This window comes from Zonotrichia leucophrys, chromosome 5, assembly GCF_028769735.1.
Source record: "Zonotrichia leucophrys gambelii isolate GWCS_2022_RI chromosome 5, RI_Zleu_2.0, whole genome shotgun sequence".
NCBI lineage: Eukaryota > Metazoa > Chordata > Aves > Passeriformes > Passerellidae > Zonotrichia > Zonotrichia leucophrys.
The window spans coordinates 43,010,861-43,026,299 of NC_088175.1; the positions used below are offsets into that span (position 1 = coordinate 43,010,861).

At 41.1% G+C, this 15,439-nt stretch overlaps 1 protein-coding gene across 5 annotated transcripts in view; it reads left to right on the plus strand.

Annotated features, from left to right (window-relative positions):
• Positions 1-15,439, plus strand: part of PTPN5 (protein tyrosine phosphatase non-receptor type 5) — a 77,745-nt gene that overhangs the window by 22,768 nt on the left and 39,538 nt on the right. For all 5 annotated transcript variants that reach the window (XM_064714838.1, XM_064714836.1, XM_064714835.1 and 2 more), the window contains exon 2: positions 4-114. In XM_064714838.1, coding sequence (XP_064570908.1) covers positions 15-114 — 100 coding nt within the window. In that variant the 5' untranslated portion in view covers positions 4-14. The remainder of the gene's footprint in view (positions 1-3; positions 115-15,439) is intronic.

A 15,439-nucleotide genomic window follows, 5' to 3' on the forward strand; every position in this document is an offset into this window, starting at 1 on the left:
CAGGATTCTAGTGCATGAAGGACGTAAATGATAATCCCAGAGGACCATCTGTCCTGGAGCAGGCATTGGAACCAAGTTACTATGTGACTGAAAGGACTGAGTGCAAGTCAGATGGTAAGTAAGATAAGGAGGATGTAAGCTGTCGAAGGAAGGGGACCAGGACACCAGGTGGTTCATCACAGGTCCAGTTTATTGAAGAAAGTATCAAACACTTATACAGCAAATAATAAGCTTATGAATATTCTGTAAGCCAAGCAATCTATTGGTTAAACTATACCATGAACTCTTCCTCATTCCTTAGGAGTTACATCTCTCTTTTCTCATGTCTCTTTCACTGTTTGTTATCACACTACAGCTAGGCCCAAGGACATGCTATCTATGCAGGTGCAGGACTTGGAATTAGCCACGGCTTTGTACTTTTCCAGTGTCTAGCCAGCCAAACTCCAAACAGATAGTTATCATGCTGTCACTTCAGTATAAATGAAAAACACTTTCATACAGTCCTGCAGAACTTAGCCTAATTTGCAGGTTTTAAGTGCTTTGCAAAGCCCAGATAGAATGGGAGGTAGTTTTTGCTAGATCTTTTCGTGGTGGAGTATATATTTTAACCTAGCTGTGGTTCTCACATCATTCAGAGTCCATTTTACCTCCACTGCCTACTTGATGTCTATGCAATTCTTTCTAGATTGGAATTTTAAGGTAACCTAAAGAATTGAGCTGTTGTCTCTTAAAAGCTCTTTGGGAAGTCCTTTCAAATCCAGTTCATAGCTGTTTCAAGCATTTTTTCTTCTTTCTGTATAATTGATTCATGGTAAACTGTAAATAAATTAGTTTTGTTTAATCATCAAGGAAGTGGGTGTTTTCAAGCCATTCTGGACTTGTTTCTAAACATATTCTGTCTCTTACAAGAAAGTGTTTTCTGTCTGCTTAGTGAGGGCTCTTAGAGCAGCTAGGGCTTTGAATCCTGCATCCAGTGTAGATAAACCTTCTTTGGTTTTATTAGTTGATTACCTGATTTATTTACTGCTTGCAGTTAATGCTACCCTTGGACTGGCCTTTGGTACCTCCTTGCAGTCTGTTGCAGTTTCTGGTTGTTTTTATGCTGGAGGAGCCAGTGCATCTGAAGTGGGTGGGCCCTCAGTATCAACTCCCCTCGGCAATGAAGACCCAGCTTGTGGAAAGAGGATGCTGCAAATCTTCATTAGGGGATGTTTGGAGGGCAAAAGCATGTGCTCTATGCAAATAAGCTGTGAGGGAATGAGTTCTTTCTGTATAATTTACTGCTAAAAAGCCCTTTATCAGCTGTAATCTTTTTTATGTAAGAATCTCGAAAAACTTCAGGTAGCTTACAGGTATTTATCCTGGGCATTCCCATCTTCTTTACAAATTAGATATAAGGGGTCAGATTTTGACAATTGAAAATCAATGCCTGCCACTCATTTGATTTGACTGAAGGGTAGAAAGGAGGTGCTGTCTTTTCTGTAAGCTCAGAGAGTCATGTTAGTGTTACACATTTTGGGTTTTTTTTTTAACAAACTTGTACAGATCATTTGAGGTCAGGGTTAAACCAAGGCCATGAAACATCAATGAGATGGTGGGTGTTTTATTGAGATGGTGGGTAATTGTGCAAAATAATTGCAAGTCTCATTATGCTAGGACATTGTACAAACATACAATAAATGACAAACACACTTTGCTTCAAAGCACTTATTCTTGATACTTTGGCATAAGTAAAAGCATGATAACTTATGTTACATGACACTTATAAACTATATTAATTTCAAAGCAAGACATGAGCACCATTCTGCTGCTATGCAAAATAATGAATTCAGAAATCACTGTGCTTATCAAATTTATCCCCTTACTGTAATTTCTAAGTAAAAATATGAAAGTAAAATTTGTAAGTAAAAAATTGAAATTTGTAGTAAAATATAGTTAAAAGTATGGAGTTAAGGTAAATTCGTTCCATCCACCAACAGAGAAACCATACCCCCTCTGTTTTTAGCTGGAGAGCTAAAAAAAAATAATGATGTGCTATAAATCCAGTACATGATTCTTAGGGCTACTGAGTATGTTCAGAGCTCTTTCATGCTTCACTTTCTATTTCCTGTCCACCAATGTGACTGCTTTTGGGGGGAAATGTGTGAATGGTTCTGATAGAAGACTATTTATTTCTTTATTAATTATTACTTTTTCTCCTCCTGGTTTATAAGGGTCTTCATTTCTTACCCTTGTGTCTTTGCTTAAGCTTTGACACTGCCCTTCTCTCATTCCAAGGCCAAAATACCCAGTGTTCATGCGCTGAGCCTGCAGGTTGTTCATAGAAAAGATCTTGAATCCAGCAGTGATTACTGGCTTACACTTTATATGTGGGCAATACAAAGGGAAGTTTTTCAAGCAGTTTTGTTTTTATTGCAGAATAAGGCGTGGGTAGTTCTGCCTTGCAGAAAAGCTTAGCCTGGAAAAACCTGGTGTGGGAGGGGAGAAAGAAAAGATCGACAATCATTTAACATGTGGCATCAAAGTGGAATAGTTCCAGCAAAGAAACTCTGCTGAAACTTCCCAAGTGAATGTGAGCTGAAGGTCGTGCACTTCCTTTCATGTTAACTTGCTAGAGCCAGCATGGAAGCATTGCTAAAGCACCATGGGAGGAATTCTGTGTCTGGAGGCTACCCCTGGCAACTGTGCTTGATGAAAAGTACCCTGGAAAGGCCTCAGTCTGAGGTGGCTGAGCACACTGCTTTTGGCACAAGAGGCAAAGGCACTTAGAAAGTATCAGTGATGCTAATTTCGGCAAAGGCTAAGGTGTAAAAAATTCAAATCCTTGTCTTTAATGTGATGGAAGATGCTCTAATGAATGCTTGAAGTAGAAATCGTCCTCCAGGCATTGTTACAGGACTGTAGACTGGCCCTTGTTTCAAATTTGGCAAAGAAAAGGCTAAAAAAAAGTTCAGCTGTCAGAAACACAATAATAAACTTCAGTATTGCATAAAATACAATGCAGAGCATGGCCAAAGGTCACTTCAATGTTGTAGTGCTGAAGTTGAGCAATCAATTACATTCATACAAAATACTGCTTGCTTTGCAGGGCATAGGAGCTAATGAGAAACCTGTAAGGCATGATTTGATTAGGGTAGGTTGGAGGGCAAATTAAAATTCTGAAAGATTTCTTTGGAAACTGTTAGAATTTGTTTATGCCAGCCAGTTAATACAGATGGTGAAGCCATAACATTATGGACTAGATTGAAAAATGGTCATTTTAAGTAATCATAAGTTTACTTATTTCACGGAAATGCTTCATGTTCTCATGCTCACATCCAGCACAGTGCATGAAGCAAAAAACAGAGTGAGTGAAATGAAACTGGATGGTGTTCCTGGAGGTTTGCAAAGTTTTGCTGTATCTGCACGACAGAGCCACGAGCTGCTCTTGTGCGGGTGGGAAAGAGGATACAGATAAAAGAGGTCACATGAGTCTGTGGGGATGAGCAAAATTAACATGCTATTTCTGAAGGAATGTGCACTTGGGTTGACAGTTTGACTTTGAAGGCTTTCAGTCAAATCTTTATTAAAGCAAGTTTTATTCTGCAATGTGTACACAAAACACTGTAGAAAATTAAACAAATAAAAATCTTAATAGCATTTAAGAATCAGAGAGATGATGAGGATGAGGCAGTTTGCAGTGCCAAGGAACACTCTCTTCAAGTCAGTGACCCTGATTTCAATCAAGAGTTAAACTGAAAATCAGTCCCTTCTTTTTGACAAGAATTTGTTTGGTAAATTATCATCTGCCAGTTTTAGTTCTATGGTCCTATTGATTTAGATGGTTCTATTGATTTAGAACAATTTTAATACAGTTTCTTTCAGTATTATCATATCTTTATTGAGGGCTGGGTAACTTCTTGGGTTTTGGCAGATTTTTTCTGTTAATCCTTTTTATACTTGATCCTTTCTCAAACTAGGCAGGTGGTGAGTTGACTTGATGCTCTTCATTCTCCTGTGCTCTGCATAAAATTGTCTTGCTTCACACTATGTAGAGGTAATTGGTAAACTGGCATTTGTAATTTAAAGGCTTGACCCTGTTGATGGTGTTCCCTGATGTATGTTTACTCCTCTGCCAGCTCCATTAGCCCAGCACAGCAGTCACAACATCAAGGATATCTTATTGTTGGATACCCAGGGTATTAATTTGTTATTCACACTAGGATTTCATATGGTGTTTAAGGGAATTATTTGCTTTCTGAAGAAGTTCCAGTGAAAGCTAGAAATTTTTGATACCTTTCAGGCATACTGCATGAAGACACAACAGAATCATTTGCTGATATGTTCCTGGGTTTCACTCTTCAAATCTTAATACGAGAATATAATTTGAAAAGTTTAACAATGTACAGAGAATGATGAACATATACTGACAAAACATTGGGGCATGCTTAATATGTTAAGATCCAGGACCTCTAGCAGACAGGCAGCTGTATTTCAAAGGTAGAGCACAGAGTCTGGAGTTCTTAAAACAGTTTCTATCCATCGCTATGGAGATGGGCATCCTAAGTCCAAGGTGAAAATACATTCCACTGTGTCTCCACTGCTATTCAGGCAGCAAAATAGTATTTCCGGGCTGTCAGTCCCCTCCAGGGATTGTTTCAGGGCTGTTCTGCCAATCCTCCTTTCATCATTCATATTAGAACAGTTCTCCCCTCATTGCTCATGCCTCTGTGTGTAGGTCCTACCTTTTAAGCATGTTCTTTGGCAATAGAGACTGTCACAGAATATCAATTTGACCAGATGTGCTTTGTTAGAATGAGGTCTGGTGGCACCAACTTTGTTTTTGCCTTCTTGTGCTCTGATGAAGCAAATATGGGCATATGGACCTGAGGAGAGCAACAGCAAACTCCAGTTACAGCCCTGCTCCAGATGGTCACAGGGTGAAGGACTGTGGTTGTAGTGTGTTCCTGCTGTGCTGTCAGATGTAGATGTGGCAGCCTGTGCATCATGACAAAAAAAGAGGTGGGCGTGGGGGATATCCCCTGAAGTTGCATTGCTCACCTTGGCATGTCTACCTGTAAGGCCATGTTCCACCCCTGTGAGAGATGACAGAACTGGAGTTCTGTTAGTCCCTGGCCAGCACTGTAACTCTTCTCCATGTGGGACTTTCTCAGCTTTTGTGCAGGTGCAAATAGCATAAACATCACTTGCAGTGTAAGATTTGGAGTGCTGGGCTGTCCTCACACTGCCCAGTTTGTAGTATTTGATGTTCTCACAACTGCACCTGTGTTTTCTTAATTGTGAGTGACAGCAGACACATTTGTGTGCTGTATTCACAGGCACAATTAAAAGAAAGCAAGAGCACTGCTGTGGTAGGCAGCAGTTTGAAAACCATGTCAGTCTCAGTTTCAAAAACAACTGTGTGGTGTTCCCTCACTGTCAGTGTGAAGTGTAATCGATACTTTTAAGCTGATTTTGAAAATGAAACTTGGACCTGTCTTTTGAGGAACAATTATTGTTTCAGCAGAACTAGGGCTCTATCTAGGGGCATTGGAGCTTTTGTAAATTTTCCTAGGCCTTTCAAAAATCTGGCCTCTTGATGCCCTAAGTCTGTTAGGCATGAGAACCCCACTAGAAAAATGAATCAAAATCTGTGTCTGACTTCTGCGGCTTCATGCCTGAAAATTTTAAGTAAGAGCTCACAGTTGTAATTGGGGAACAGCAATCACCAAAAAGTCTAACCATATATTTTTTTTTCTGTTTCAGAGTTTAGAGCAAGATATTTCAGAGGAGAGGGAGGGAAGACTCGCTATCTAAATTCTGAGGTTATTTAATACCCAAGAGGAAGGAAGTTTTCAGTATGCTGTACTTCTTGCATATGCTACCTTGTTTGAGTTGAGCTACTGCCAGATGCTGTTTTTAGTCTCCACTCAGTCCTTCTGTCAGGCTTTTCACACTCCTCCTCCTCCTGTGGGCTTCTCTTCTATGGCCTTGTATTTATTTTCCTTCTTTCCTCTCTTATCAGATATTCACTTTTCCATTAATCCCAAACATACACCTTCTTTTGCCATCTGTGTTTTATCTTCTCCTTTCTCTGCTTGTTGTTGCAAGTTCATTGTCTAGTGGTTTTGTAGGACCCAGTTTAATGCCATAGAACACAGATTTTTAAGTCAAAAGTACTGAAGAGTATCCCTGCTTCAGGGATGTGACATCCAAAACAGTGCAATATTTTGTACACGTTGTTACATGGTAAATTATATGCATGCCTCATGGGCACTGGTTTGGTTGGTGGACTAATTGATTAATTAATGGACAAACTAATATCATAGCTGAAATAAGCTGAAAATCAACCTGGTAAAACAATTAGTAATTTTTGAGAACAGGACTCTGCTGACATGTTATGTGATCTGTATGCAAGTTTTGTAAACTTTTTTGAGCTAGTTCTTCAGCAACAGGGACTGTCACAGAAGATAAGTTTGACACTCTTTGGAAATCTAATGTTGTCACTGTATCTCAAACCTCTGCTGTTTCTGGAAATCATGGTTTCTTGACCTCTGCCTTACTAGTTTGCTGACTGAGGTTTTATACTTCCCTGTGCCTGCTGGTGACATCACCATGGGGAAGTGCAAGAAGCCTCAAAGGACAAAGTACTTCAGTAAGGACAGCATTAAGAGGTGAGCAGCTGTGGAGCCAACCTCAGGAATTAGGAGTTTTAATGGTTTTCTTCACTGTTCTGTCTTGTAAAGAAATCTTGGGAACCTAAGACTTGCTTTGTTTGTGAATCTTATCTCTTCCACCTACACATGGTCTCTGATCTTTGTTCAGATTTGGGCCTTCGCTGCATCTTCACAAGGGGAACTCTAAAAGGAGAGAGGAGGGAAAGCAAGGATTGACAAGTTAAAAACGCTGATGGAGAGCAGGAATTGGCTCGTGCTTGGCTGAAGCAGTCTCCCAACCCTGCTAGCTGAGAAGAGTTGTCAAAGAAGAGATGACCATGGTATGGTCGCACCCATTAGATCTGTTAGATTTCCAACTGCAGTGTGTTGCACCGGGAGATTTGGCTGAATTCAGCTTGGGAGTTCCCCATGGCTCTTTCACCACAAAATGAACTTTCCAGCGGAGATCTGACTGTGTTGCAAAAAGGTAGTCATAGTCAAGCATGTTATTGAAAAATAGAACAGGAAGGGGAGTGAAGCTTCCTTTGAAGCAGTCAGAGTGGAACTGAGGACCTTAAGCTCTCAGTTTAAGTGGAGAAAGGAGAGATTCAGGCACTCCATGAGAGGAATATGGAGCTATTCAAAAGAAGAGTAAATACTGACAGGTTTGACTCTTTTGCAGTACATTTTCACAACATCTGTCAAGCTTGCTTTAAAAATACCCAGCCAGCTCTGGCTTGACTGTGGTTGTTTTTCACACTTCCCAGTGTATGGAATTGGCATTTGAATTTCACAAACAAATCTACCAGCTTATTAAATTCATCCACCTGCTCATGCAAATGGCAACACCATAGGTTGAGTTTGTTCTCATGTGTTTTTCATCCCAGATTTTTGGTTGTCATTTAAGCTTTACAGAGTCTATTCTGCTCAGATCCCCTGATTTACTGTATCCTATATAATTTCATCCTTGGGATTGCACCCACCACTGCAGTATGTGGTAGCACTGGGGTTTTTAGGCTGTTCTCCCCATGGGATCTGAATGCCTCTTCCCTGTGAGCTGTAGGCTTTCTGTGTGCTGCATCCCATGCTGTGGCAGCAAGCTGCCTGGATATTACCCTGTTGTGGTTCTTTGCACCTACCAAAGAGTCTAAAAGGTGTCCTTAATGACATGGACCTGCTATTGCTTTATTTTCAACTCAGCTGCTTAGCTAAAAGAATGTGTTATTTAAAAGAGCAATTTCACCTGAAAGTAAAAGGCCAAATGAAATTTTTTTTAGTCCCAACAATAGATGCCATTTGCTGTTGCTGATTGCCACCATGGCACGCTTTAAGTGAGAACAAACATACTACCTCCCTCCAATACACACAAGGCTTTTTCCGAACAGATTTATTCATTAAGCATATGTTCAAAGACTACAGCTATTACCACTTTTAAATAGAACCATTTTTTCATTGCTTTTCATAGAAAAAATACTACAGTGTTGTGAAAAACCTGTTAATGTTCCAGATTCAATTAACTAACATATTCTAGCAAAAGTCCTTTCTACTCAGGTTATTTAACAATAGAAAAATAAATACTGTGTATTGGAGGCTGACCTTCAAATGACAGTCCAAAGCTGCTACTTTGCACAGTCTTTAGCAGTTTGAATGCCTTTACCTCTGTGTATGCCAAAAAGGTCTCTTACAGAAATTGAAGAGAACCTGATTAGACTGTAAGACTTGGTCCCAATTTCCTTGCACAGGCAAAATACCAGCTGAAACAGGTAAAAGTTTTATCTGACCAATTTTGCAGCCTTTTGATAAGAGGGATGGCACTCCTGAAAGGCACTAAATGCCTTCCATTTTGTATGCCTTCTGTGGGAGACAAAGACAAATACAGTGCTATTTTTCAGTATAGGTTATTTTTCTTTCTGTCAGGTTTGTGCAGGCATTCTCAAAATGGTCCCTTTTAGCTTCCTGTGTGAACCTTCCTGTACTGATAGGTTCTGAATGTTCTTTGCCAGCACATTGTAGAGCCTGTGTTATTTTTCTGTACAGAAAAATGCTTTTGCAACAGCTCTAAGGTGAAGCTTCCTTTATTCTTGAGGTTTTTTTACACACTACAAAAGTGCTACTCCTATTGGATGCAGATATGGATTTGGGGATGCAATTGTCTGTTCAGCTGATAAGATCATTTCAAGATCTGTGGAGATGAAAGGATGAACTATGATGTTACAGTTATCCCTCAAAAATAGGACTTGATACTGCCCTGCTTACTCTTTTGTCTTCTGTTCCTCTGCTCAGCATATCTGAAATAGATCACAGGGCTTCTACCTGGGCCATGGATAAAATGTTGCTTTTTCCCATTCTTTTTATGATCTTTCCAGCATAACTAATGCTATTGTGGTGATTTGACCTTTGCTGGAGGCCATGCACCCATCAAAGCCACTGTCCCCCCCACTCTGAACTGGATAAGGGGGGAGAAAATATAACAAGTGGCTGAGTTGAGATAAGGACTGGGAGAGATCACTCCCCAGTTACTGTCACAGGCAAAACTCACGGAAATTAGTGGAATTTATTGCCAATCAAAATCAGAGCAGATAATGAGAAGTAAAACAAGTCTCAAAAACACCTTCCTCCTACCCCTCCCTCCTTGGTCTTAACTTCTTCCTGCTTCTCTGTCTCCTGTCTCTTATTGGTTCAGGGAGATGGAGCATGGGGGTTATCATTCACTTCATTTTACATGGTTTCTGCCTCTGCTTTCTCCCCAGGAAAACGAGTTCTTCCCCTTCTCCAGCATGTGATCCCTCCCTCCCTTCCATGGGAGGCAATCCTTCATTAACTCCTCCAGCATGAGTCCTCCCCATGGGCTGCAGTCCTTCATGAACTGCTCCAGTGTGGTTCCTGGCTGTGGTCCCTCAGGAACAGGCTGCTTCAGCATGGGCTCCTCTCTCCCTGGCTCTGCAGGTCCCCCCGCTCCTGCATGGGCTTCCCATGGAGTCACAAACTTCTTCTGGGCATCTGCCTGCTCTGTCGTGGGTTCCTCCAGAGGCTGCAGGTGGATCTCTGCTCCTCCATGGGCTGCAAGGGAATCTCAGCTCTGGCACCTCCTACCCCTCCTGCACTGACCCAGGTGTCTGTAGGGATGTTCCTCCCAGATAGCCTCACTCCATTCTTCCATAGCCATTCAACACTTGCATCTGTGCCATAACTTTATTCCCCTTAAGCAGATTTTCCCAGCAGCATCCCTACCATCTGATGTGCTTGGCCTTGGCCAGCTGGCTGGCATTAGAACTGTCAGACATGGGGAAGCTTCTCAAAGAAGCCATCCTTGTACCCCCCCCCCCCCCACACACACACCCTGCTACCAAAACATTCTACACAAACCCTTGAGGAAAGGACCAAGCAGTTTTGTTGTATTTAATTGGCATTGGGAGATGGGAGGTGCAAACAAAGAAAATTCTTTTAGTAGAATCTTAAGCTAATGTGGAGGAAGACAGAGGTGGGATGATTTGGAAGTGCTTCTCTTGTCTTTAGAAGCTAAGAATGAGATTTACAAGATTACTCAGTACTTTATTCTTCATATTGAAGTCAAGTGTGGGAGGAGACTTGGTATGAGGTGTTTGGCATCTCCTGTTAATGCAGATGAAGTGTTCTGGATAGCATAGCAGAAATACAGCTCTGTGGATGAAATCTTGCTTCCCATTGACACATACTGTCACCCACACTTCAGAAAGAGCATCCTAAGGGAAGCAATTGACTACTCAAATTCCAAAATACGTAATATACACAGCAAATATCAACACAGAGACAAAACTGTGGGACAACTAGGAGTCTGTATGAATATGTTTGGTGCCTTTTTGGTGACCTGAATTATAAATGTTGTGAAATCAGGAGCTCCTGAAAAGAAAGAAATTCTCCAATCAATACCTGACAAAATGATGTTTTTTAGTAGTCCAAATTTGTGTTGCATAGTTGAGGAGCTAAATTCCTGTCTTTCCATCCTCAGAATAAGACACACTATGATGGCTTTTATACCTGAAGCATGGGGAGGTTTGAAGAGTGCCTCCTTGTCAGGTGTGCCTCCCACACATGCAGCATAGCTGCACCTGCTTCCATGCCACCTCAGATCATCATCATCTCTGCAGCACTTGCTGGAGTACAGAATGAAAATCCCTAGGCTGTCTGTGATCCCACTCTGGGGCTAGAAGTAGAAATGCTCTGCTGATGCATGACCCAAAATGGTGTTTGCTTGCCAGCTTGGTGACCTGTTGAATAATGTCAGCTCTCGCTACAGTGGCTCAACATGAGGCTGTGTGATGTGAGGTGGAGTGGAGCCTTGGGATGCATGAGTCCATGAGAAGTTTGTTTCTCTGGGTTGTTTTGTAGAGTGAAGCTTAGGATTTCTGACAAGTGGTGCAAAATCCTCCCGGAAGAATTGCAAAGCTCATCTCCAGCATGTGCTTTTTTCGTGTCACCTTCTCCAACAGAGAGCCATAACAACTTGTGCATGTCTGCTTATCTATCTAGACAAAACATTGCTCAGTGCATGTTTCCTCCCTGGGAAGAGGATGAGAAGGCAAGCTGTTGCATCTTTTTAGTTTACTATTTAAGGCTGTGTATCCATGTTGATGAGCGCAGTATAGGAGCCCAGATAGACTAGACCCAGGACTATTACCACTTTCCACTCAAATTGTTCAATTTTTGTGTTCCTGTGTGATTGCTAGGGAGAATGAGAGCTTGAAACTTTTGCTCTTGTGACATTTTAGTACCCTAAGCATGCCTGCAACATTGAAGGGATTGCAGTTACAGAGGTAGCAGAGTACTGAACTGGAAACAATGATATTTAATTGTGCTGAGTTTCCATTAAGGCCCATAATGGTGTAACCCTGAGTTGAAATAAGGCTCTGATACAGAGACAAAATTGGTCCTGTTTGTGGATGTCCACACTCTTATCTCTACAAGTATTTATTTCAAGGATTAATTAGAGGGTCTGAGTGATAGAGTTGCGTTCTGAGGAAGCCAAACTGTGCAAGCATAGCCTTTTTAAATGCACGAAAGAAAGCAAGATGCTTATACTTGGCATAATACCCTTTGGGCTTGTATCAGGTTTGTGGCTGAAGATGATTGTTGAGACTGGTCTTGATGTAATTTACTTTGCTCAGGAAAGAGAATGTCTTTGAAATGAATGCGATAGTGGCTTTCCTAAATGATTTTTTTTTTTTTTTTTTTTTTTTCTGAAGGCTCCAGGGCATAAGATTTGAGTCACTTAGTAAAGCAGGCTATCCCCAAATGAATGACATGAAAACATTCCCATTTAAACCTGGCAGGAAGCCAGCAAATCACCCCTCTGCTTCAAGGTGCAAACCTTCCCATTCACCAGAGCAGAAAGCAGATCTAATACCTACAGAATACCAGGCTAGTCACTGAGGAGACATTAGAAACACACAGTGGTATTAGCATAATGACTGAAGAAGTACTCCAGAGTTTATTAATTTAAGAAAAGAAATATCCTTCCTTTTTTTCCAACAATAGCAGTGTGGCAACACCAATTCAGATTGTAGTGGTATGAATAGCAAATGCTTTCAAAAGTGTGTGATATCAGAATATACTTGTTTCTTTTCATTGTCAGAGTCACTCTTTTATTGAAGAGTATGTTTGTCTGGTTCTTAAATTATTGCTAATCTTTGATTGTACATTCAGGCATATTTAAGTATATTCTGTAGTTAAAGTGTAAAGGCACAAAAACGATAATTAGGGTTTGGAAGAGGACAGTTGGTTATCCTGTTTCAGAGAGTTCAAGCCTGTACATTCTGCTCTGCATTGCTGCATCACTGACAGCTCTTGCTGCCTGTGCAAGGCTGATTCATGAACAGTCTAAGCCTTTATCTCTTTAACTGTGGAATCACAGAGCTGCTTTGTGGGTTTCCATTTTCAGTGTTAAAGGGAGCTTGCAGCGTGGGATTAATTTGGGACAACCAACTCCACTGAAAGTCAACTTGTGGTCTGTTTACAAAAGCTCAAGGCAGCTCCAGAATTATCACCAGGCACTTGAAAATGTTCAGTGAAGAAAACAGCATAAGAAAGAAATCTATTCTTTATTTTTAAAAATATTAAATTGTATCTAATATTCAGTGCTAATCAGATGGACCTTCTGTAAGAGGGTTAAGAGGAAAGGAGAAAAGACAAAATCAAACAAAAGAAGCTTTGAAATGAGTCCTGATTGAAGATGGCAATTGCTAATTATGTGTGGGTGAATTACAAGTTAATATTCAGTGTCTCTGCCCTCTGAGGGTCTGCATTCACTCAAGAGCTGTAATTTCACACCATATTTAATATTTTGTTTTGAAGCAAACACTGCTCTAAGGGCCCTGGCTGCCCTGAGAAATGGCATATCCTTTTACTTGATGTTTCACAGGCCAAAAGGAAAAGGGACATTGCCTAACAACACATCTTGTGGTTAAGACCTATGAGCGTTAGGAGAGCTGTTGTGTATTTGACTTAGTAGAGGGAGTATTATTTAGATGTGGACAAAGGCATAACTAGTCTTGTACTGGGAATTAAGAGCACCTCCCCATTGTTAGTAGACACATAGCAGTTTGTAGTGAGTGTAGGACCCTGGCAGTCAGACCCTACAGATGGTACAGTAGCTCCCATGTACTTCCCATATGCTTGCTTTATCTGGCAGTGCCTTACTGCTTCTTGTGGCTCCTAGCAATTCCTCTTTGCTGTCTTTCCAGAGCAGAGAGCCCAAGGATTTTTTTTTCTTGCCCCCCCCCCAAGTGAGGCGCACGCCTAATTCAGAGTGGTATCAGCTGAGGTATCCTGAGCTGCCTTTTCCTAGGAGCTCTGTTTCATATGAGCTGTTATGGACTACAGACTTGGTGAGAGGATCAGGTAAATTACCTTTTCTTTTACTAGAAAGAAAGGGTTAGGTAAAGCAGTCAGTATCAGTGTGTAGGGCCCCAGGTGTGAGAGGAGTGCTGTCTGGAACATCTGATTTCTTCCAGAAAGGAAGGGTTTGGTGATAGATCAAATGCAGTCCCCCAGACTCACCCTTCAGTAAAACAAAATCCCTGGTGTCAGGCTGCATCCTTCCCCTTCCAGGGATGACTTCATAGGCCAGCATCCTGCCTTTTAAAACTGTATTTTGCAAATTCTTTTGATTATTTGGAACAAAAATGACTGTATGGAAGCAGGGGACTTTGAGAGGATTGTGGGTTTTACTTTTCTCTTTCCCATATTTCTTTTCCTCTGCAGTTATCATTTTTTCATGAACTATTTCTTGAGCAACACTACAGTGAGCTACTCTGTGAGGTGGGCAGTAGAAGTAGATATAGAAAGACATTTTAATGCTGTTACACTTCACCCTCTGAGACTGGATTTTGTCTTTGTATTTCAGGTCTGTAGAGCACAAGCACATTTGTAGAGATCTGCACTAGAATCACTAAAAAGTAAGACTGAACATTAACTAGTGTTAATGTTAACTAATCTCTCTGTGAGGTCCTTTCTCATAGGGAAGAACAGGCTTACTTTATTCAGAATCATTAATTCTGTTAAATAAAACATAGTCTTTATTTAGCTTCTTAAAAGCCCTCAGTTTGTCCGCTAACAGTAGCGGTGGCTTAAACGTTAGTCTGAAAATTGTTCTTATAGTCTAAAAGTTAGTTTCAGAAGTGTTTTTTCAGAAATTGATTTAATAAATCAGGAAACTTCTGGGCATTTTCTTTTTTCATGTTTTATAAAATGTGCTGTCCAGAATTCTACTCAAAGAAAAATACCACCTTGGTAATTTAATTAAATGTTTATTTCCATATGTACAACTCTACCTAAGGGTAATCTGCACCCTCTGTAATCATGATAAGCATGTTTCCCACCATTGCTAGTAGAAACCCTTTTCTGAACAAGAATTTAATAGGTAGTAGGAGATGTTGCCTCTTGTTAGGCTTGAGTTTTATGGAAGCTTCAATAAAATGCCTAGGATTTTCTCTTCATCTTATTTTGTGATAAAAGTTGGATCTGGTGGACATTTCCACTGCAGCAACTCAGCTGAAGATGCCCTTAGGAACTGGAATCTATCCAGATGATATTTTCACTCATCATTGTGGCACTTCCCTGTGGCAGCCAGACAACTATGACACAGTAGCTGTTGGACTGTTGAAAAAAATCACAGCAACTTGAAAGCTCCTCTAAATCACAGCAAAGAGCCTTGTGCATACCCTGAAATTAGCAGAACATATCAGCAAGCACGTAACATGGGTGACTGATTGGGAATCAAATGAGGTTTGCAGCTTGTTTGATGGCCAGTCTCCTTCTGCTGGAGAAGAGGGGGAGGCAGTTTTTCTTGCAGTCTGATATTTCTCTTCTCCATCCCTCTCTAGCAGCTTGCAGGCTTGCTTTTATATGTGACCCCACAGTACCATAATAATGGTCCTGGGTGAACATGAACATTTTTTCTGCCTTCACCTCTCTTTCTCTCCTCCCACCCATCCCAGATGAAGTGGCAGGTGGACTGAGTGGGAGCAGTGTGAACTCAGTGCAGAGAAAACCTGTGACTCAGCAGTTCAGCAGGGAGCTGCTGAGCGGAAAGGCAGCTATTCTCCTTGCACGCTCTGGCATCAGGTTGCTGTTCCCTCGGGGATGACAAGAGGCTCTTTATGGATGGAGGTGTGCAGTTCCCCCCACCCAGCAGGGCAAAGTGTCTGTGTATTCTTTTCAGCAGAACTTATTTCAAGTAGAGAGGAAAGTTTCTTCCAAGTTTGCTAGAAATGTTGCCAGTGAACGGGGAGAAGCGTCGGGCTGGAAGTACGTAGACCTCGGTTATC